Below are 23451 nucleotides of genomic sequence, written 5' to 3'. Positions count from 1 at the left end.
ATAATTATACAAAAACATCACCATATTTACATTTTAACTCACTAGCATCTTAGGGAACATATTTCACTACAAATAAAAAGCAGTTCTCGCTGAAACCGGTTTGGCTCAGTGGATAGAGCGTCGGCCTGCGGACTCAAGGGTCCCAGGTTCGATTCCGGTCAAGGGCATGTACCTTGGTTGCGGGCACATCCCCAGTGGGTGGTGTGCAAGAGGCAGCTGATCGATGTTTCTAACTTTCTATCCCTCTCTCTTCCTCTCTGTAAAAAATCAATAAAAATATATTAAAAAAAAAAAAAAAAAGCAGTTCTCTAAGGAGGGTATTGGGGGGACAAATGGTGATGGACAGAGACTTGATTTGGGTGGTGAACACACGATACAGTGTACAGATGATGTGCTATAGAATTGTGCACCTGAAATCTGTATAATTTTTTAAAAATACATTTTATTGATTTTTTACAGAGAGGAAGGGAGAGGGATCGAGAGTTAGAAACATTGATGAGAGAGGAACATGGATCAGCTGCCTCCTGCACACCTCCTACTGGGGATGTGCCCACAACCAAGGTACATGCCCTTGACCTGGAATTGAACCTGGGACCTTTCAGTCTGCAGGCCGACGCTCTATCCACTGAGCCAAACCGGTTAGGGCAGAAATCTGTATCATTTTGTTAACCAGTATCACCCCAGTAAATTTAATTTTTAAAAAAGTTAAACATCTAGAAGAAAATACAAACAAGCATTCTAATCATAAAGCAGTGTGATAATGCAATGGATGCCTTTCCAGCTGGAAATCACCACAAAACATTTAAAATGATGACCAAGTGGATGCCAGATACACTCTTAAATGATACTGACGCAGAAAGTTTCAATCCATTCGGAGAGCTTCTGGGTTGGTGAACAGGTGGAGGAGATGCTGGGAGAGTGGAGCTCCGGGCGAGGGCATGGAAGCTCCACACCCTTTGCCCATTCCTTGCCCTGTGCATCTCTTCATCTGGCTGTTCCTGTATTCAGCTGTTTATGTAAGAACATCCAAACCTGCCTCTCTCCTTCCTGCACATCCACTCCTTTAATCATTAAGCCCTCAGGACAGTTAGGTTCTGGTCAGCATCAGTCTTAGGAACAAAGCCTTGGGTCTTCTTTTTTATTTTTATTGATTTCAGAGAGGAAGCAAGAGAGCTAGAGAGATAGAAACATCAATGATGAGAGAGAAGCATTGATTGGCTGCCTCCTGCACGTCCCCTACTGGGGGGGATCGAGCCCACACCCCAGGCATGTGCCCTTGGCCAGAATCAAACCTGGGACCCTTTAGTCCGCAGGCCGACGCTCTATCCACTGAGCCAAACCGGCTAGGGAAAGCCTTGGGTCTTAACATGACCATTTTTATTTTCTTTTGAGGCGGGGGTATTTTTTGCAACTTCCTCAAATCTTTAGAAAGATCATATTTGCTTTTTTGTTCAACGATTCTAATCTGACATCAGGTAGCTATAATCAGAGCATTTCTCTTAATTTGGGTGAAACCAGCTGTGGGTTTAGAAGTTGTCTGTATATTTCAAATGACTCTGTAATGCTCTCCAGTTAACAATGAATCAACAGAAGTTTAAGAATTAACATTAAAATGTCCATACTGCCTACAACAGTCTACAAACTCAATGCAATTCCTATCAAGATACCAATGATGTTTTTCACAGAACTAGATCAAATATTCCAAAAATTTACATGGAATCACAAAAGACCCTGAATAGCCACAATAATCTTGAGAAAGAACAAAGTTAGAGGAATCATGCTACCTGATATCAAACTATATTACAAAGCTATAGTAATCAAAACAGCATGGTACTGGCATAAAAACAGACATAGATAAATGGAACAGAATAGAGAGCCCAGAAATAAATCCTGTATGGTCAATTAATATTTGACAAAAGAGGCAAGAACACACAATGGGGTAAAAGCAGTCTATTTAATAAATGGTATTGGGAAAATTGGAGAGATGTGCAAAAAAAGGAAACTAGACCACCTTCTTATACCACATGCAAGATTAAACTCAAAATGGATTAAAGACTTAAATGTAAGACTTGAAAACATAAAAATCCTAGAAGCAAACATAGGCAGTAAAATCTCAGACATTTCTCAGCAATATTTTTTTCTGATATATCTCCTTGGGCAAGGAAAACAGAAGAAAAAGTAAACAAATGGGACTGCCTTTGTAAAACAGATTTTTATACAGCAAAGGAAACCATCAACAAAATAGATAATCCACTGAATGGGAGGACATATTTGCCAATGATACATCTGATAAGAGATTAATTTCCAAAATACATAAAGTACTAATACAACTCAACAAAGGAAGACAATGCAATTAAAAAATGGGCAGAGGACTTGAACAGACATTTCTCCAAAAAGCACATACAAATGGCTAAGAGACATGAAAGAATGCTCAATGTCACTAATCAGGGAGATGCAAATTAAAACGAGGTATCGCCCTAACCGGTTTGGCTCAGTGGATAGAGCGTCGGCCTGCAGACTGAAAGGTCCCAGGTTCGATTCCGGTCAAGGGCATGTACTTGGTTGCGGGCACATCCCCAGTAGGAGGTGTGCAGGAGGCAGCTGATTGATGTTTCTCATCTATGTTTCTAACTATCCCTCTCCCTTCCTCTCTGTAAAAAATCAATAAAATATATTTTAAAAAATAAAAAAATAAAACGAGGTATCACCTCTCGCCTATCACAATGGCTATCATCAATAAATCAACAAACAACCAGTGTTGGCGAAGATGTGGAGAAAAGAGAACCCTTATGTACTTAGTGGGAATGTGGACTGGTGTAGACACTGGAAAGCAGTAGAGTTACCTCAAAAAATTAAAAATGGAACTGCTTCATGACCCCACTCCACTTCTGTGAATATACACAAGAAACCGGAAACACTAATTAGAAAAAACATATGCACCCCTATATTCATTGCAATGTCATTTACAATAGCCAAGATTTGGAAGCAGCCCAAGTGCCCATCAGATGAGTGGAAAAACTGTGGTATACACAATGTAATAATACTACTTGGCTATAAAAAAGTACTAGTAGGAAATGTTACCTTTTGGGGCAGCATGGATGGCCCTAGAGATATGGTGCTAAGTGAAACAAGCCAGTCAGAGAAAGACAAATACCATATGATTTCTTACTTGTGGAATCTAATGAACAAAATAGAAACATACTCATAGATACAGAAAACAGACTGCCAACTGTCAGACTTCTGAAGGGGGTTTGAGAGCTTGGTGAAAAAGGTGAAGGGATTAAGCAGACACAGACAACAGATATACTTGAAACCTACATAATTTGTTACCCCAATAAATTCAATAAACTTTATAAAAAAGAAAGTGCTGTTAATTAAGCTGAAATATTTAAAGTGTGAACTTCTTTTGGTATTGTATACATACATAAATTCTATCAATTGTGACTTGGACTGTCAATTTCTTTATCTCCAAATTTAGATTTATAGGGAAATTAGTACAGTCTCTTATACCTTTCTCCATTTCCATGAGTACTCATGTTATCATGGTACATATTACATATGTCAAAGCTATCACTTAACTATACCCCAGCCTTTATTGGGATTTGTTTTAATCTAGTTGCATTTAGTTGCCCTGTCTCCTTAAATTTGTGGCTATTTCTTTCCTTGGTTTTAACCTTGAAACTTAAATGTTTTTACAGATTTGAGAGAGAGAGAGAAATATCAATGTTGAGAATCATGGATTGGCGGCCTCCTGCATGCCCCCTACTGGGGATCGAGGCCACAACTGGTCCATGTGCCCTGACCAGGAATGGAACCTTGATCTCCCAGTTCTTAGGTCAATGATCAACCACTGAGCCACACCAGCTGGGCTAACCTTGAAACTTTTGAAGAGTACCATTCACATATTCTAGGTTCGTCTGATGTTTTTCTCATTAGGCTAAGGCTATTGATTTTTTGAAAGAATACCAGAGGTGAAATGTCCTTCTTATCACATCCTGTAAGAGGATACATGACATCACTGGTGATACCAACCTTGATCACTTGGTTAAGGTAGTGGCTGCCAAGTTTCTATGCTATGAAGTCACTATTTTCCCCTTTCCATACTCTATTATTTAGAAGACAGTCACAAAGCCCAGCCCACACTCAAAGAGGATTATCTTTCCAAACTATAAATGATTAACTTTTTTTTTTAAATTAAAAAGGCAAGACACTGAATATTTGGGATCTTTTTTATTTTTATACACATGACAAGATTTTACACCAAGAATAGTCAGTTAAATAGTACAAATTTACATTCATGAGGAATGTTAAAAAAAAAAAATTCAACTAAAAAACCCTCTTTCGGTGACCCACGATTCCAACATTTTACAGTGCAGGGGAGAAGGGAGCTGGGGGAAGCATCCAAAAGTCTCTCCAAAAAGAAATGACTTAAATTTCACATTCCCTCTCCACACAGGATCCAAATGGTGAGTGTGTAATTTACAATTCATCTTTTTCAGCTGTAGATTTCTGTGAAAACAAAAATCAGAAGACATTAAAAGCTAGCAGAAATAAAATCCTTAGCTCAAAAGGTTCATATGTGGAAAAAAGAATGAAATGGGCCAAGCCTATTTCCATTATTTCAGCTGTAGACTAAAACTCACCTTGCTAATCTGCAAAATATTTTAAATAATTTAGAACCCACCAAAAGTCAATGCCCCCTACTGAGCATAGACCTGTATACCACCCTGAACACAATAAAAATTTAAAACACCCTGATATTAGCATACAGTAAGGGAGAGGAAATGGCCAAGAGTATAGAAGCATTGTGGGCTACGGAAAAATCTGTTTAAAAACATCTCAAGAATGGATGACCAAAGGAATAAAAGAAGTGAGATCAAAATACACACTTTAAAGCAGGCATCCTCAAACTACGGCCCGCGGGCCACATGCGGGTGTTTTTGCCGTTTTGTTTTTTTTACTTCAAAATAAGATATGTGCAGTGTGCATAGGAATTTGTTCATAGTTTTTTTTTAAACTACAGTCCGGCCCTCCAACTGTCTGAGGGACAGTGAACTGGCCCCCTGTTTAAAAAGTTTGAGGACCCCTGCTTTAAAGAAAAAAAAAATTATTGGCTCCAGCTTTTGAATTTGATATGAGAGGCCTATTTGGGGGCAGATCTCTGTAAGCCTGACTTCTTTATGTTACACAGTCCTAACTTTGCCAGAAATAAGAATGCAAGTCCCATTCTTGATTGGTCCTACCTCTGCTGTGTCGTCGTCTTCATCTGTTCCGGCATCCATGTCTTCGTCTTCGTCTTGCTCTGTGTCTTCTGTGGCATCCTCTGTTGTTTCTTCAGGTTCTTCTTCAGGTTCTTCTTCGACCTAAGGGCAACATTTATGAGCTCATTAATGGATCTATTTTCACTTAGCTCATTTAAATGTATAAGATCATAATTAATTTCACAATCCTCCAATTAGAGTTAACATCCATCCTAACAAACTGAGATAAGACCAAAAAAAAAAAAAAAAGGATATAAAAAGAGAATTTCTGTTTAATTTTTAGCATAGTGCATGACACTCGGGATTCAAACACTTAATAAATTATTTCTAAAAAGTAGAAATTAGTCCAACTTCTGAGGTATATCACTTAATCCTGGGAAGCCTATTCTTAAAGAGAAATGAAGCCTATGTGGGAAGGTTGGGAATACAAACCTTTGCATCAAGGTCAATGTTTAAACTGAGGCGAAGCATTCTTTCTATTCTATCTCCATATGCTTTAGTGTCTGGTAAAAGATATCCTGACCTCAGTGTTGCTGTTTCAAATAAAACCACGGCAAGATCCGAAACTGTCTTGTCATCTTCGTCTTCCTGAAATGGGAGAAATCACACTTGATTAAAAGGTACAGAGTACAGGTGTATTTAAGATGAAGGAGTATGGCTGTAGTGTGACTCACCTTAACTCGCCGAAGCATGTCTTTGATCAGTGGATGTCTGGGATTGATTTCAAATGTTTTCTTCTGGCTGGCATAATAACTGTTAAGGGATAAAAAATGAACATTAACAGCCCAGCCGGCATAGCTCAGTGGTTGAGCATAGACCTATGAATCAAGAGGTCATGGTTCAATTCCCGGTCACAGCACATGCCTAGGTTGTGGGCTCAATCCCCAGTGTGGGCTGTGCAGGAGGCAACCAATCAATGATTCTCTCTCATCATTGATGTTTCTATCTATCTCTTCTTCTCCTTTCCTTTCTCTGAAATCAATAAAAACATTTTTTTTAAAAAGAACATTAACATCAGATTTTAGGGTCCATACATTTCCTTTTTTCTATTACTTTCATAATTACAGTGAACAGCTCTGGAGAGATCAAGATATACTCTTACTGCTACATCATGCTTTACCGTTTAAAGGGGGATGGACATGCTTAGATGAAAGAGTTAAATAAAGACAACTACTTTATTTACGAATGAATCCCAAGTGCCTAGAACACTGTTGAATGGATGAACTGACTTAATGTCTTGTTCATCCCCACTAATTCATTCTCACGATCTTAATTGCAGCTCTGGTTCCCACAGAGTTCTGAGTTGTCTAGGCAGACGCTGGGTGTGTGCAAATAACAGTCTCCATGATGCCTTCACCAAACTGGTTCCATAAAAAATTAATCACTTCTTTTATCTGAGCTCAGTTCCAAATTCTGAACACACCCTCACAATCTCTAGCATTTTACTGTCAGTGGGGACTGTCCTCTCTCCTATAGCTGCATGCTGAGGACAGGGAGGAACTCCATCTGTCCCGGTCATGGTGTACCCAGGGTCTGTGCTGGGCTAGAAGATGATGACTTGATCTGTCATCCCGACTAGTCTGAATGGCACAAAGACAGCAGTAATATCTACTTTAGATCATCAATGCATAAACGCAGTAGGTGCTCAAATGCTTGCAGAATGAAAAGTAACTTCCTGTTAATGAATGATTGAATGACTACTATGGTATTGCAATGGGATAAGCAAAAACCTGTTCTCTTTACCTGACATTTATAATCTAGTCAGGGGACAAAACAAATAAGCAAGATAGCACCTTCTCATTTTATTGTATAAATACGTACTGATGAATTGTGCTAATTATGAAATGTGCATATACATATTTATTTTAGTAAATACATTTGTGAGAAGAATCCTTAAGCTAGGCCTTGGGAAAAAAAGTATGATTACTAGATAGCAAATAAGAAAGAAGCTACTCCAAGTAGAATAAGAGAATAAAAGTAGAGAAAAAGCTATTTTCAAGGCCACTGCTGTGACAATAAAACACAAGCTTGAAATATTTATTTCTTAAAAATAAAAGGTACTAAAGATCCACTTCCTTCCAATACCTGGACCTTGAGTTCAAAATACTTGTTAACTCATGGGCAATATTTTAGCTTTAATTTTGTGGGGAATACTACTTAGGTTAAAAAAACTTAGCTCTAGTAACACATGATCTCACTCATCTAGGGGAAATGATGAACAACATAGACTGATGAACAAGAACACACCCAGAAACAAGGAGGCATCGATCGGACTGTTGGGCCTCAGAGGGAGGGTAGGGGAGGGTGGGGGTAGCGGGGAGAGATCAACCAAAGGACTTGTGTGCATGCATACAAGCCTAACCAATGGTTAAGGACAACAGGGGGGTGGGGTGGGGGATGGGAATGGGGGGATGAGGACAAATATGTGACACCTTAATCAATAAAGAAATAAAAAAACAAACAAACAAAAAAACCTCAGCTCTTTTTTGAGAAACATAATTGTCATTGACCTCATCTGTAACTAAATCTAAAAATGTAAAAGTCTAAATACCAAGTCAAACATACAGTCTAATGAAAAAACAAATACAGTTTATGTGTAACAGATTAAGAAAACTTGCATTTGTATATAAATCTAGCGTTCCCGTTGCAGGAAAAATCCTGCAATAGGATTTCCTGCTGCACTCTACCCCGCCTCCCCTCGGCCCTTGTCGCCCGCCCCGCCTTCTCCTCCAGCCCACCTGCGTTTCCCTTCTCCCCAGCCCCGCCTCCGCTCCACCCTTGTGGCCCGCCCTGCCTTCTCGGCCAGCCCGCCTGCTTTTCCGTTCTCCCCCGGCCCTGACTTCGCTCCTCCCTTCTCCTCCCCCCCCCCCCCTAGCTTGCTTGCTTCTTCGAAGCTTTACTCCCTTCTGCAGCTTTTGGCTTCTTTTGACGCTGTCTTGATATGCAAATTAGCCGCCATCTTTGTTGGGTAATTTGCATACCCATCCTGATTGGTTGGTGGGCGTGGCTTGGCTGGTGGGCGTGGCTTAGGTGTAGCGAAGGTGCGGTCAATTTGCATATTTGTCTATTATTAGATTAGATACTACAAAATAAATCATGAGTCCAAGACCTTTTCTTTAGCAATCTAATGTAGGAAGAATCCCTTTGTAAACTTGTTTTCTACCTAACATACAGTGGACACTTGTAACACATCAGTTCCTCTGAAGATAATGCCAGCTTCAGTATGGAAGGCTGGACAAGAGCTACCGCTGTGGCAGGAATTTCTTTTCCCAAGGACACTTACTTCGTAGAGATGTCCTTGCCTGTTTGGTACGCTTGAGCTTTCATGATTCTCTCCATGTTGCCAGACCATCCGTACTGGCTGGCCACGAGAGCACACGGAGACTCTGTCAGGCGCTGAGACACCACAGCCTTTTCAATCTGGGAATAAGAAACCGAAGTTAGTTACATATAAATATCAATAGTTAAATGCATTTGATAATTGCATTTCAACTCTTCAAGGATTCATCATTTAAGATCCTAAACATAGAGGCAGTCCATTAAAGTACCTCTTATTCATATTTGTCGGAGCCGCTGTCACAGGGAGGAAGAGAGAGGGATAGAGAGCAAGAAACGTCGATGAGAGAGAGACATCGACCAGCTGCCTCCTGCACACCCCCTACTGGGGATGTGCCCGCAACCAAGGTATATGCCCTTGACCAGAATCGAACCTGGGACCTTCCAGTCCGCAGGCCGACGCTCTATCCACTGAGCCAAACCGGTTTCGGCGCCACTGTCATTTTATAATCTGAATTTTTCTGTCAGAAATACTTAAACACCAACTTTAAAAATATAGAGGAAAAAAACCCAGCACCTACATATGGAATAACCACTATTTTCTTTTTAATTCTTTGCAGTTCCTAAATTTTAAGCTTGTCTTCCTAATAATTTAACCACAATATTAAATGTTGTCTTGACAAGTTTTAATGGTTGCAAAGTAACCAGTTGCTAAGTGTAATTTGTTGGCAAAACAAAATTTTTTAAAAATGCAAATACTAAAATTTTCAGACTTTCTAATTTCCACAAGAATACCTTGTCCTTGAGGGCTTTATCTTTCATCCAATTGAGCAGAGGCTCAAATTCTTTCTCCAGTGCTTCACGATTCTCCTTAGTTTTCTCACTTTCATCAAACTTCACTCCTTCCTTGGCAACATTCTGGAACCTCTTCCCATCAAACTCAGGAAGAGCCTGAATGCAGTATTCGTCCACCGGTTCTGTGAGATAAATCACTTCGTAGCCCTTTTTCAGAAGTCTCTCAACAAATGGAGAAGATTCGGCCTACAAAATAAAGGAGATCTAAGTTTTCCAAATCTAGCCTTGATATGTTAACGTGTTCATCCCAATAGCTATGTTTATATATTACTAACAACCTCATTTGCAGGTAGAGAATTAAAGAGGTGCAGAGAATACAGTGACTGACCAGACCTCATACCTGCTACAGTTCATTTAAGTTTTCCCTTTTTGTTCTCAAACACTGGCTATAACTTCCAGCTACAAACCACGATCCCTGACAGTTGGCGTTCATCTCACCTCTTTTCTGCTGGACCCAGCCATGAAGTAGATTTTGTCCTGTTTCTCCTTCATTCTTTCCACATACTGGTCTAGACTAGTAATGTCACTTGGATGATGAGAAGACTGGAATCTAAGAAGTTTAGCAAGACGTGTTCGATTTGAGTGGTCTTCAATCACACCGAGCTTGATGTTGGTACCAAATTCTTTCCAAAAAGTGTCATTGTATTTCTCATCAGCAATCTTTTTGATCATGTCCAGAGTTTTACGGACAAGCTTCTTTCTAATCACCTAAACAAAATTAAAGAATAACTGATTAGAGAACTTCATCTCAATACCAGATGTAAAGTAGCAGGCAAAGATACAAAGGCAGGGCACTGTCCTTGCCGTTTATCAAGAGGCAGGGTATGATGAGCACTCCTATGCTGGACTAACCAGAAACTAAGCTGTCAGTGGGAATAGTCACAAGACTGCTTTAATGTTTATATCCTATCTTTAGACTAGGTAGAGGGTGTGCGTGTGTGTATATATATATGTATGTGTTCACTATGTAATTCTTTTGACTTTTCTATATGTTTGAAGTTTTTTTTATTGCATAATGGGGGAAAATAAGATTCTCCGGATTTGAGAATTCCAGAATAAAATTAAATTCACCTGAACAACCAAAGACTAGTTTCAAAATCTAGTAACTCTATTAATGGAAACTGTCCTTTGTGGCCCAAAGAGCAAAGCAGCCAGTCTCTTCCCAGAGGTACTCACCTTAAGCAGTTTATGTTGCTGAAGAGTCTCACGGGAAACGTTCAAGGGGAGATCATCTGAATCCACCTACATACGGTAAAAGAAAGTTCAGTGAGCAATAAAAACATTGGAAAAAGATAAACCAAACAACAACAAAAATCCCCCCTTCTCTCAATCTTCAGATACTTACAACACCTTTGACAAAATTAAGGTACTTGGGCATCATATCATGGAAGTCGTCAGTGATGAACACTCGGCGCACATACAGCTAAGCAGAGAAAATAAAAAGGTTACTTTTGGGAAATTGTACTTTCAAATTTAAAATTCTGTTTACATTACTTAAAAACCCACCTTAATGTAATCACTCTTCTTAGATCCATATTCGTCAAACAGACCACGTGGAGCAGAAGTAGGTACGAATAAAATTGACTTGAAGGTAACTTCCCCTTCAGCAGTGAAATGGATATAAGCCATGGGGTCATCACTTTCCTATGGAAAATTGGTACTTCATTATGCAAAAGGCATAAAAAAACGGTGGTACAAAGGCTAAGTAATTTATTATGCGGTACAGTCCAGTTTAGCACTTAATAATATAGTTCCTGCCTGGCCGGGGTGGCTCAGTGGTTGATCATCAACTTATGAACCAGGAAGTCATGGTTCAATTCCCAGTCAGAACCCCAGTAGGGGGCATGCAGAAGGCAACTGATCAATGATTCTCTCATCACTGATGTTTCTGTCTCTCCCTCTCCCTTCCTCTCTGAAATCAATAAAAATATATATATTTAAAAAAAAGTCCCCTTACCAAAAGAGGGTGGGGAGGGCCTGGAGGGAAAAGAAGCAACTAAGATGACATGGTTGTTTTCATGGTGACTGTCAATAACATTATTCCTAAACTCAGGAAGGTTCCACTTGTGTGAGAGAACAGGATGGGAAAACCGCCATCCTGCCTAAATGGCAAAATCATACAATAATTCATGAGTGTACTGTCCAACCATAGAAAGTATTCAGGCACAGATTTTTCCCAGGGAATTTGGACTATAGCAGTAGATATAAAGAGGTATATAAATAGCTACGAAAGTGTAAAGACAGAAATTCTCTAGATTGCATTATCCATTACTGAACCCACGTGGCTATTCCAAATTGAGATGTGATTAATGATAAGTGTAAAATATATAAAAAGACTGTGAAGACAGTACAAGAAAATCCGAGAAGTAAATTATAATTTTTTTATATTGTACATGTTGAACTAATACTATTTTGGGTATGTTGGGTTAAATAAAATATATTAACCATGGTACTTCATCTAGGGCAATTGTGTATTAGAAATATAATGTAAGCCAATACTGTTATCTTAAACTAGAGGCCTGGTGCACAAAATTCGTGCACTCGGGGGGAGGGATGGTCTCCCTCAGCCCGGCCTGTGTCCTCTCACAGTTCGGGAGCCTTGGGGGATGTCAGTCGGACATCCTTAGTGCTGCTGCGGAGGCGGGAGAGGCTCCTGCAACTGCCGCTGCATTGGCTCGCCAGCCGAGAGCCCGGCTTCTGGCTGAGTGGCGCTCCCCCTGTGGGAACACACTGACCACCAGGGGGCAGCTCCTTTTTTTTAAAATAGATTTTATTGATTTTTACAGAGAGGCAGGGAGAGGGATAGAGAGAAACATCAATGAGACAGAAACATCGATCAGCTGCCTCCTGCACACCCCCTACTGGGGATGTGTCCGCAACCAAGGTACATGCCCTTGACCGGAATCGAACCTGGGACCCTTCAGTCCGCAGGCCGACGCTCTATCCACTGAGCCAAACTGGTTAGGGCAGGGGGCAGCTCTAAGTTGAAACAAGTGAAGTTAATTGTTAATATATTTTATTTAACCCAACATACCCAAAATAGTATTAGTTCAACATGTACAATATAAAAAAATTATAATTTAGACTTTAGAGAACCAAGGGAAAGTTTTTAGAGTTTTTAAGGGATGGTTGGATGTTAATGTTAAGGAAAACAAGGTTAAGTAACAAATCAATAAATGGAATAAAGAGTAAAGGACAATACAATCATAGAATATTAAGTATTAAGTATTCTATCTAGCTATGCTAAATAAGTACATTAAACTATTCTATTTTGTACAAAATGTGGTTTGGGAAAACATTAACTTGGAACAGTCTTAATCTCTGCTAGTTTTGGATTAAGAGTTACAAGAAGGGATTAGTAAAAGAAAAAACAGAGTTAGCAATTATTCCTGCCTAGGCATGTGATGACCTCACAGTAATTATTTGATGTTGCTGTAAACATGCTCTTTAAAGAATTAGTTAAAAGCCACTCAATAACACAACTTTGTTTTATTGGTTCTATAGTAGAAACCAAACACATACTCATGGAGGTATATTTTTTTTCTATAACACAGACCTCTTGGCAACCTGGTGAAGCCTACAGATTTCTTCTCAGAGTAATTTTTTTAATGCATAAAATAAAATACACAGGATTAAAAAGGAAATCAATTGTAGTTATAAATTATTTTAAACTTATTTTAGAATTTAGTACCTTTTTATCACATTTTTCTAAATATTTACCTTTGAAAATGATTTGTAGAAAGCTTTATATTCATCCTCTTCTACTTCTTTTGATGGTCTCTGCCATATTGGTTTGATATCATTCATAAGTTCCCAATCCCAGACAGTTTTTTCAACCTGAAGTTAACAGTATTTAATTAGTCTCTCCCAGCAGTTACACTAGTGGAAACCGTAGCTTTAGGACATTTCAAAAGAGAACATGGGAAGGAACAAAGGATACCTCTAATCTAGTATGGTTCCTGCCAACTATATAAAAAATTAAAATAAAAAAAAAAAGGGTTTCTCAACAAAGATTGATATTTAATATAAAAAGACAACTGGTTATCATTATAATTAAAAAGACAATTTTTTCATTATTTTTAGCTAAAATGTTATTTCTTAAAAATGTTTTGAGACTAGAAGAATATACATATTATATATTTCCTGACTTATAGAAATCCAACATCTTAAAATAAATATTCCTCAAAACCCACCACAACTTCTACCTACTCTGCTTCCTGAGTAGGCCAGAGAACTACTTTTATAGTTAATACCTACATGACAAAAGAAGATGCAGAACGCTTTTTAAAGATTTTAAAATTCAAAACATGTAAGCCACCAGTCCTGAGCAATATATAGAAGTCAGGAAACTCATAAAAATGAGCTGTTTGGCACTTTCAAATTTCTAGGAGAAACATAGGTGCAGACACACGCACACACTTCTGATTTTTTGTAAGATGGACTTAGCATTTGGAAACAACCTTTAAAAACTGAAGCTTGCCTCAAATGAGTGCATACTTAGGTTTTCTAATATATCCTGAACAATATTTTAAGGAGGGACATAAACCAGACTTACTTTTTTAGTTTTTGGTTTCTTTTCTTCTTCTTCTTCTTCTACTGCAGCTTCATCATCAGATTCTTCTTTTTCTTCTTTTGCTGTTTCTTCTTCTTCTTCCATGGGTTCCTCAACAGTTTCAGTCTGTTGAAGTAGAAAGTAGAATTATGGTTAAACTCCTTTAAAGATTCGGATTTCATCTGTAGAATATAAAACAAAAGGACAACTCAAAAAAATAGGTCTTCTGTGAGGAAACCCAAATACCTGAACTGGAGAAAACCACATTTAGCTTTCTTTAAATATTAAATACTAGAGGCCCGAGGCACGAAATTCATGCAAGAGTAGCTCCTTCCCCCCGCTGCTGGCACCAGCTTCTCTCTGGCACCCGGGACCCAGCTTCCCTTGCATAATTAGCATATTACACTTTTATATTATTACAGATTTTAAAATGCGAAGGTGATACATATAAATTTTTAGCAATATAGATTTACCTTGCTGCTCCATACATAAATAGGAAAGTTTATGAACTGTGAGTATTTCTTGACGAGATTTTTAATTGTATCCAATTCAAGGTAATCAGATGCTTCTTCTTTTAAAACAAGGCTGCAAGGGAAAAAAGACATTTATAGGCACATCTATGGTTTAAATGAGTTGATTATAAATTTGCCTTCTTGACAATGCTAATAGCCAGTAGTTCTGTTTAATCCAAGATATCCTCTCTACTAAGAAAATATTAAGAACTTTCGTCACCAATAAGGGTTTGTGAGCCAATACACCAAATATGAATATAATAAAAAAAAACCCTTCCTTGCAATCCCAAGTGGAGAATAACCTTAGTTCCAAGTAGAAAATGAAAATGTTCCCAACCTTCTAAATATATTGGGTTTTTTCATTTGAAAAACTGAAATCTTAAGATAGCTTAAGGCGAGAAAACATTCTAGAGAAAAGTGGAATTATATGTACTCTAAAAGTTAGTCTAGAAATCAAATGATTATTATAGATAGCAAACCCCTAATAAAAATGTTTCTTTAAAAAACTAGAAAATTAATCTGAATTATTGTTATATCTGCACCATCCAAAACAGTAGCCATCAGTCAAATGTAAGTATTCAAATAAAATTTGAAGTTGGTCTTCAGTTGCACCGCCACATTCAAAGTACTTAGTAATTCACATGTGGGCAGAAGATTTCCACCAGAGTTCTACTGGCACACTGGCTTAGCTAACTCCAATACAGAAGATTGTATTGGCACTTACTGCCCCCTCTGCAAACCCTTCCCTCCATCCACCAAAAATAACAAATCACAATATTCTCAAACACAGCAGATAGCCCATATCTTGATGTTCGTGCTCCAATAAAAATGAGGTGACAAAGTCTCTGGTCTCAGAGCAGAGTATCTTAGAGCTGCTGAGTTGGGGAAAGAGTTCAATTTTGGATGCAAGCGGAAGCTGATGGTTTGACATCTTAGTGATATTTAAATGGCAATTAGATATATGAACAGACCATTAGTGAGATCTTGACCGGAGTCAACAAACTGTATGGCTGATGCCCACATAAGAAATTTTATTGGGCCCTAGCTGGTTTGGCTCAGTGGATAGAGCATTGGCCTGCAGAATGAAGGGTCCCAGGTTCAATTCCAGTCAACAGCACATGCCTGGATTGCAGGCTCAATCCCCAGTGTGGGGCGTGCAGGAGCAGCCAATCAATGATTCCCTCTCATCATTGATGTTTCTATATCTCTCTCCCTCTCCCTTCCTCTCTGAAATCAATAAAAATAAAAATATTCCAATTCTCTTTAAAAAAAAAATGTATTGGGACACAACCTCATATGTTGTCCATGGTTGCTGTCAGGGACAACAGCAGAGTTGAGACATGTGACAAATCCTATGATTGCAAGGTTAAATTATCTACTAGCTGTCCCTTTAAGAATTAAATGAGGAACATAAGGATAATGAGAAAAGGGCTCAAACTTAACTTTTACTTTTAAAGAAAGAGAACATCAATATTTAAGAAATGGGCAAAGGAAATCTAAAGATTTGTAGGGTCATGGAAGCTAGGTAAGTGGACAGTCTTAAGAAGTGTGTAGCAGAAAGCCAGTTCTGTAGACTACACCACAGAAAAACTAAGAAAAAAAAGACAATCTATTGCTGGGAGCAATGTCATTTAAAAAACCCCTAAATCCCCTGGATTTAGCAACAAGGATTACTAGTCAATTACTTCAATGGTAAGGCATGACAAAAGGTGAAGTAGCAGCAAAGGCAAGTGTACTTTTTCTTTTTTTTTTTTATAAATTATGTTTTTTTCCCTTTATTTTTTAAAAATAATTTTCTATTTATTTTTATTGATTTCAGAGAGAAAGAGGGACAGAGAGATAAAAACATCAATGAGAGCGAATCATTGATCAGCTGCTTCCTGCATGCCCCCCGACTGGGGATCAAGCCGGCAACCTGGGCATGTGCCCTTGACCAGAATCAAACCCGGGACCCTTCAGTACGCAGGCTGACGCTCTATCCACTGAGCCAAACCGGCGAGGGCCAAGTGTACTTCTTTAAACTCAGCTGTGGAGTGGGGAGAAATAGTGTGCCCAAAAGAGGATGGCACCACCTGCCTTTGTCCTACCCCAGAGACCTGGCCATGCTCACACTTTGATGGGAAAGAGGGAGGTGTGGGGGAAAGGCTGACTTTAAAAGATTGGGTAGGAATTAATTTATGCTGGTGTCCAAGGAGATAAGATGAGAGATCACAGTGGAGACTAGCTTTAGGAAAAAAGTGTAGAATACCATTCTCATTGTGGTAGGAAGAACAGAAGCAATCATATTTCATGATCTCATTTAATCCTCACAAAATTTCCCATAAGGGTACAGCAGAGGCTAATTTAAAGGTATGAACAGAGATGAAGTCCTGGATATAGGGCAGGATCTTGACCTTGTCACTTCCTGGACTTCACTCTCCATTTTCCTTTGGCCACTCTAGACTTTCAGTTCCTCAAATAGGCTTGTCTCTGAAACTTTCAACATGCTGTGCTTGCTGCCTGGAATATTTGAACTTATCACTACTTCAGAAAGGCCTTCTGGTACGGGAGGTGTCCCTTAGCTTCTTTTCTAGCATTTGCCACTCTGAAATGACTTCATGTTTTCCCCCACTTACTAGAATGAGCCCTGTGAGAGCAGAGAGCACACCTGTCTTATTCTCCACCGTAGCCTTAAATCCTAGCAAGTAATGGGCATTCAAATGAGTATCTGTTGAGTGAATGGTGGGGTAGGTAGACTTGAAGGAAAAGGCAATTTTGCCCAAAGAAAGCAGAACCTGTTGAAAAGTTTCACTTACTTATCAAGCATCCATGGGACTTGCATAAAACTGCTTTGATTACCTCATTCATACAAATATTTACCTGTCAAGTGTTAGGTTCTGGGAACAGAGCAGTCAACAAAATGTTTGCTTTAATAAAGCTTACATCTAGGCAATCTTGCCTCTCTCTCAGCACTCTAAGACAGGCGTCCTCACACTATGGCCCGCGGGCCACATGCGGGTGTTTTTGCCGTTTTGTTTTTTTACTTCAAAATAAGATGTGCAGTGTGCATAGGAATTTGTTCCTAGTTTTTTTTAAACTATAGTCCGGCCCTCCAACGGTCTGAGGGACAGTGAACTGGCCCCATTTAAAAAGTTTGAGGACCTCTGCTCTAAGACATCAGCATCTCTTGGGACATCATTTTCTAGCTCTTTCTAGTTCAGAGATGTGATTACCTACACTCTAACACCTAATAAGAGAGGGCTCTGGGGTATGACTATTAGTGATGCCTCCTAATGAGACTAGGAGGTATCAATGTTAATAACAAAGGCAGGGAAAGGTAAATTGGGACGAATAAATTAGTAAAAGTACTGAAATGCAGTCCTCTAATTAGCCTTCATTAAAAAAACATCTGTGACCATGAAGACAGGAAATGTTACCTTTTGGGATGAAGAAAATTGATCAAAATGATAAGATATATGCTTTTTTCCTACTTGAATATTTAATGTTAAGAAAATTTAAAACTGAATTAAGGCAAAAAAAGTGAGACTTCAGGCACATGATATGTGAGCAATATTTTCTCTATTCTAGAAACTTGCAGGACTGGGTAAGTCTACTGACCTTTAGAAAAAAGGCTGCCCTGTCTACTTCACTGTGATGGAACCAAGTGATACTGGGCATAAGACCTGTCTCATCTACACTAACAATAGTTATTGGCTTAAAATGAATTCAAATTCAATCATTTCTAATTATCCTCAAATGAGACTACAACCCAGTTACCACAGATCTTAAATATTTTAGTGGTCACCCAAGGAGCCTCCTCTCATCCAGTCCTGCCATCCTTCAGAAAACTTTAATCCTGTGAACACGCTGTTCCTCCACCCCTTTATCCATGATGCTCCACAGACTGAGTTTAAGTCTTGCTTCCCTGAAAACCTGGACCAAGCCACTGCTCTGAGGCCTCATCTGCCTTCGCCCTGGAAGAGCTAACCCTTCCTACTTATGTCCTGTATGTACAGCAGCCATTATAGCTCTGGGTTAGGTCCTCAGACATTTCTTCAAGTGATTAGAACAATTCAATTTCCTCATTTTAAAGGCAAGGAAATTATTGGCCCAGAATAAGCCATTTGCCTAGAAAGCCTGAACTGGAGAGTGAAGATCCTCATTAGGACTATCAATTATTATTATTATTAGGAATTAGAAACACTCACGTAATTGTCGTTCCCCGGCCTAGAGTGTTTCCTCTTGGGTCAGCAATTACAGAAAATTCATTGGAGTCCGATTCCCAGATGTGCTGGGTATCGTTGTTGTGTTTCGATGTGACAATAACCTTATCTGCCACAAGGAAGGCAGAATAGAAACCAACACCAAACTGGCCAATCAATTCAGAAGTTGACTGGCCATCTTCTTGTGCCTCAGTCATTTTGTTTAAAAACTCGCTTGTCCCAGATTTGGCTATGGTACCAAGGTTTTTAACCAACTCTTCCCTGGTCATTCCTACACCAGTGTCTGTGACATGTAGCAGGTTCTTCTCCTTGTCACACTAAAGGAAAGACAAAAACAAGATAATTGTATTTGCTTAATACTCATGGTATGACAAGTAAACACTGAGCTATTATTGAAAAATTCTCAGCTTTGGGCAACATCAATTCCAATACAGAAAACTAAATTGAGATATTTTCCTCCATACTTTTATAGGCTTTTCAGAAAATGCATGTATTAAGTATAGCATCTTTCTTTATAGAGAATAATTTTAAGTTTAGTGTGTTTGAGAAAGTATCAATATAAAGAGGGCAGAGACTGATCTAATTGTCAAAGGGCAGAGGCAGACTAAACAAAACAAGTTATTTTTGAAGAAAATATTCAAGAATGATAAAATTTTATGTTTTACCTATTTCTTTGGTAGAAAATAAAAATCTAAAACTTGAATGACTTCTGGGTTTAGAATCTGTGGTGATCAATATTTTTACTGAATATTCCCGACTCTCTGCCTTCTAGGAACATAATAGGAATATACTTCCTCTATTTATGGCTGGGTGAGGCCATATGACTAGTTCTGGCCAATAAGTTGCAACTAAGAGTGTGGCTTTCAGTGTGGAGCCTTTAATTGATGTAAGACCCTCCAAGCTTTTAGTTTACACCATGGCAACCAGCTACACTCCAGATGGCTGCTCTATCAGCCTATGTCAGGGAGTGAAGATGATATAAAGCAAAGGCCACAGGCAGCCTGCGACTGATTTAAGCCAGACGGTAGCAAACTTTTTTTGTAAAAGGGCCAGAGATGAAATATTTTAGGCTTTATGGGCCATATGATCTCTGTCACAACTACTACTGAACTCTATCACGCAGCACAAAAGCAGTCACGGATAATATACAAGTAGGCATGGAAATGTTCTCATAAAACTTTATTTATAAAAACGGAAGCAGGTTGGACTTGGCCCATAGGCCGTATTTTGCTGACCCCTGGCTTAATTCCCTGAGATTTGGGGGAATATTTGTTATTGCAGCATAACCTAGTCTATCTTGACCGATTATGGGTTCTCTGTCACCAAGGTTTCTTTTTATTTTAAAAGAAAATTGTTTAAGCTTACCTTAATTTTTACTGTTAGTTCCTCATTTCCAGAAAGAGCATTTTCATCTGTCAGTGATATTAGCCTTATTTTATCTAAAGCATCAGAAGCATTTGAAATCAGTTCTCTCAGGAAAATCTAAATGGAGGCCAGATTTAATACAGTTAGATTAGTCTCAAGATACACAAGACATTAGGTTTAATGTCAAATTCATTTTATTTCTCCTCTGTACTCTAAAAAAGCACTTTATGTAAAGAGGTGGCTTTCCTCTCTTGGTAAAAGGAGGTACTGCTCTTTACACAAAAGACTGTAGCAACTAGAAGGGATATCTGAATTGGTTAAGAGCAGTAACACCATTCTACTAGTGATCTTTAGGTACGAAATGCATGAAGCTTGGTTAGCAATGGTCCTTATCGACTCATAACTGTTTAGCAGGCCATGAACATATTTGGAGGGGAGAGGAAAAAGAAGGCAAAATGCCTAACAACCTCCCATCCCCCATAACATCCCACCCCCACCCCCCACACACTGTATCTAGTAGCAATTCTTGTATATACACTACAGGGAATTGAAATCTTACTACTTATTTGGAATCACTAAGTACACTTACTATGAAAGTAAACAAGTGTGCTACCATACAGAGAAAAATAATTATCCTAGCCACATGTTGCTTACCTCCTTATTTTTATACAATGAATTGATGATAAGTTTCATCATTCTGTTTACTTCAGCTTGGAAGGCAAACTTTTCTGATTTCTCTCTAAGTTCTCTTATTTGGGATGCATTTAATCCATCCAACTGAATAGCTTCTTCTTCTCTAAAAAGTAAATTTGACAAGCAAATAAGCATTGCTTAGTTCCCTCCAAAACTGTATGATCTGTGCTGAGAGCACAGGAGTCTCTTAAGATGGTCTCAAGGGTTAAAAGGGTAAATTGGCGACCTTTATAAAATGTTACTAATCTACCATCTCATTATTATTTTACCACAGTAGTAGGTTACCTGTAACACTGCATTGGAAATACTCAGTTCTTAAAAATGTCAGAAAAATAAACCCAACTTTCCTCCACTAAGTAGCAGTCATACTCACTTATGTTCCCTCACACGTGGAACCGCCCCTTTGCCCAGGGAAGCTTTGGCTTCTACAGCTCTACAAAACTAAGTCCTGACCTAGGAGGACACATTTTAAAACACAGTTCAACTGACAGAAATCCTCTTTTTAAAATTACTAAGGACACCCTGAGGACAAAACCAACTAAACGTCTTTTCTAAATTCCTAAGGTTATAGTGCAAGTATTCTGCAAATACAGTTATCAAAATAATTTTCAAAGGCATTCATTCAAGTTGGACCATTCTTGGGGGCCGGTTAGAAGATACTCATGTGTGCACATGCTTGATACATTTTCTGAGCATTTTTTAGCTAATTAAATTTTGGAAATACAAGCGAAGCCACAGTTTTCCAGTGTTCAGAAGGGTTGATACAGGTAGTTAGAAATGAACACAAACCTCTGTACTACTTCATCATCTGTCCTTGAGCCTTCTCTACTTTTACCCAGATCCTCTTCTACTGTGCCATCCACATCGACTTCATCATCAGCTCGGACTGACCCTGAAGGAAGATTTAACACCAAAAAAAACCTCTTAAAACATCGATGCTTCATGTACTTCTCAGAGGGAAAATAAAAAGGGCAAGGATAGGGGTTGCAAAATTCAGTTGTTAAACACGGGAGATGGGGATGGGAGAATGGACCCACTGGTTTAAATATCCAATGTGAATCCAAGTCCGCATATTGCTTATTTAGGTTCAGACACTGAGGTTCCCCAGTAGATTCTGAAACACGGAGGCTGCCATCGCTTCTAAGGAGGCACCCTCGAGCCTTTATAACTTAGCAGATTTGATACCAGGATCCTTCCACATTCACACGTGTTGCGCGCAGGCCAAGACAAGGCCTCCAAACTGGCCATGCCAAACAAAACCCAGGCCTTCGAAATCACAGGTCAGAGTACACGCAGGATTTTGTGCCAACTCTGGCGAGGGGAACTGAAATTGGGCCCAGGGGCCTGAGAAGGGGAAGACGTGTAAGGAGCTGGAGTACAAGTGAATCCAACATTGCCTCTGCGGTGATCCAGGACCTCACGCTCCCCAGACCAGACCTAAGAAAGGAAACGCGCGTTCGCGAGGAGTCGGAAAACATGGGGGGGGGGGGGGGAGGACGGGGGTCCAGGAGCTCAGACCAAAGGTTGAGGCGTGGGCAAAAGTCCTCCCGACGGGGCCCCAGCAATGCTCTGGGGGGAGCGAGAGCTCGAGAGAGGCCCCCCGGCGAGATGGCTGAGATCTGCAGGCCGCCACTAGGAGATCTGCACGGGATTTAAATAACTCCGTTCTCTTTTTCTCTTTCCAGCGAAGCAAGAGTAAACGAAAAGTCCCCAAGCCTCTTTCGAGGAAAGGCGATGGTCCCCTAGGTGCAGCGCAGACCCGGTTATTTTGTCCCCCTCCCAGGCTCAACGCCCCAAGAATCTTCGAGAAGAGGCCGCGCTTGAGGAGGGGGGGGGGGGAGCGTCCCAGGGTGCCCGCTCCTCCGGGATCACTCACCGAAGGTCAGCAGGACGCAGCAGAGGCCCAGCACCCACAGGGCCCTCATGGCGCGCGGCCGGTGAGCGTCTCAAGTCTCCTTTAATCGCAGGAGCCGCCTCCGCCCCGCCACCCCAAGGCTCAGATCCTCACACCTCACGCCGCGCGGTCCGCCCACTACCCCCAAGCGGGTCCGGCCGCTTTTCACCCCACTTCTCGAGGGCGGGGGACGGACAACACGAACCCACCAATCGTGCCGCACCACGCACTCTCTATACCCAATGGGGACTCGTGGGGGGGACCGCAGTCCACCAATCGGAGCTGTCCAGGTGCGGTTCCCCATGCCCGAAGCGTGGCTCCTCCCGATTGGTCATCCTTAGCCTCTTTTCTCCAATCAAATGGCTCCGCGGGCCCCTCTCACGCGGGCCCGCCCCTTTGCCTGGGAAGCTTTGGCCTCTTTGGGGGGAAACAGTCCGATAAACGTCAGGTCAGAACACATCCCTCTTTTTGGAGAGGTCGCAGAGGAACTACTTCCGGATCCTAGAGAGCGTTTATTTCGTGACCAGGGGAACGGTAGCCTTGGCAACGCGTTCTTCAGCTTTCCCCTATCTTCGCGTGGGGTCACGCTGGGAGGATTCCAGTGCGACTCTTCTCTGTCAGCTTTCTGTTTGGCAGTGCATCTCGGAAAAGAGAAACACCGGAGAGGCTGAAAATCCCAAGGGTGCTTTTAGATGGAGGGGATGGAGATGGGGGTGTTGTGAGCCATTATAGTTCCCGGCATGCAACATACTGGGGTACACTGCATTGAACACTGGGAATCGTAGTCTTTGACCAGCAGCCTAGTTTGGCCTTTTCTTCTGCATTTTCCCAGCTTGTCTTG

At 40.2% G+C, this 23451-nt stretch overlaps 1 protein-coding gene across 2 annotated transcripts; it reads right to left on the bottom strand.

The window, feature by feature from the left end:
- Window positions 1-4215: 4215 nt before the first annotated feature.
- Window positions 4216-22764, bottom strand: HSP90B1 (heat shock protein 90 beta family member 1). 2 transcript variants are annotated; one of them, XM_008144742.3, is made up of 18 exons: window positions 22593-22764; window positions 21506-21608; window positions 20678-20819; window positions 20024-20140; window positions 18644-18975; window positions 14418-14529; window positions 13948-14070; window positions 13113-13229; window positions 10899-11036; window positions 10738-10815; window positions 10569-10634; window positions 9831-10100; window positions 9333-9578; window positions 8545-8681; window positions 5936-6014; window positions 5694-5849; window positions 5244-5363; window positions 4216-4509 (listed from the first exon to the last, which is right to left on the bottom strand). In XM_008144742.3, the coding sequence occupies exons 1-18, from the start codon at window positions 22639-22641 to the stop codon at window positions 4480-4482; spliced, it is 2415 nt and encodes an 804-aa protein (XP_008142964.1). In that variant the 5' UTR covers window positions 22642-22764; the 3' UTR covers window positions 4216-4479. The 2 variants fall into 2 exon arrangements, with proteins under 2 accessions (XP_008142964.1, XP_054575388.1); XM_054719413.1 differs by lacking the exons at window positions 20678-20819; window positions 22593-22764 and having other exon boundaries at window positions 21506-21558.
- Window positions 22765-23451: the final 687 nt, after the last annotated feature.

The sequence above is a fragment of the Eptesicus fuscus genome, chromosome 7 (assembly GCF_027574615.1).
Source record: "Eptesicus fuscus isolate TK198812 chromosome 7, DD_ASM_mEF_20220401, whole genome shotgun sequence".
In the NCBI taxonomy this organism is placed as follows: Eukaryota; Metazoa; Chordata; class Mammalia; order Chiroptera; family Vespertilionidae; genus Eptesicus; species Eptesicus fuscus.
This window is presented reverse-complemented; position numbering and strand designations above follow the sequence as displayed.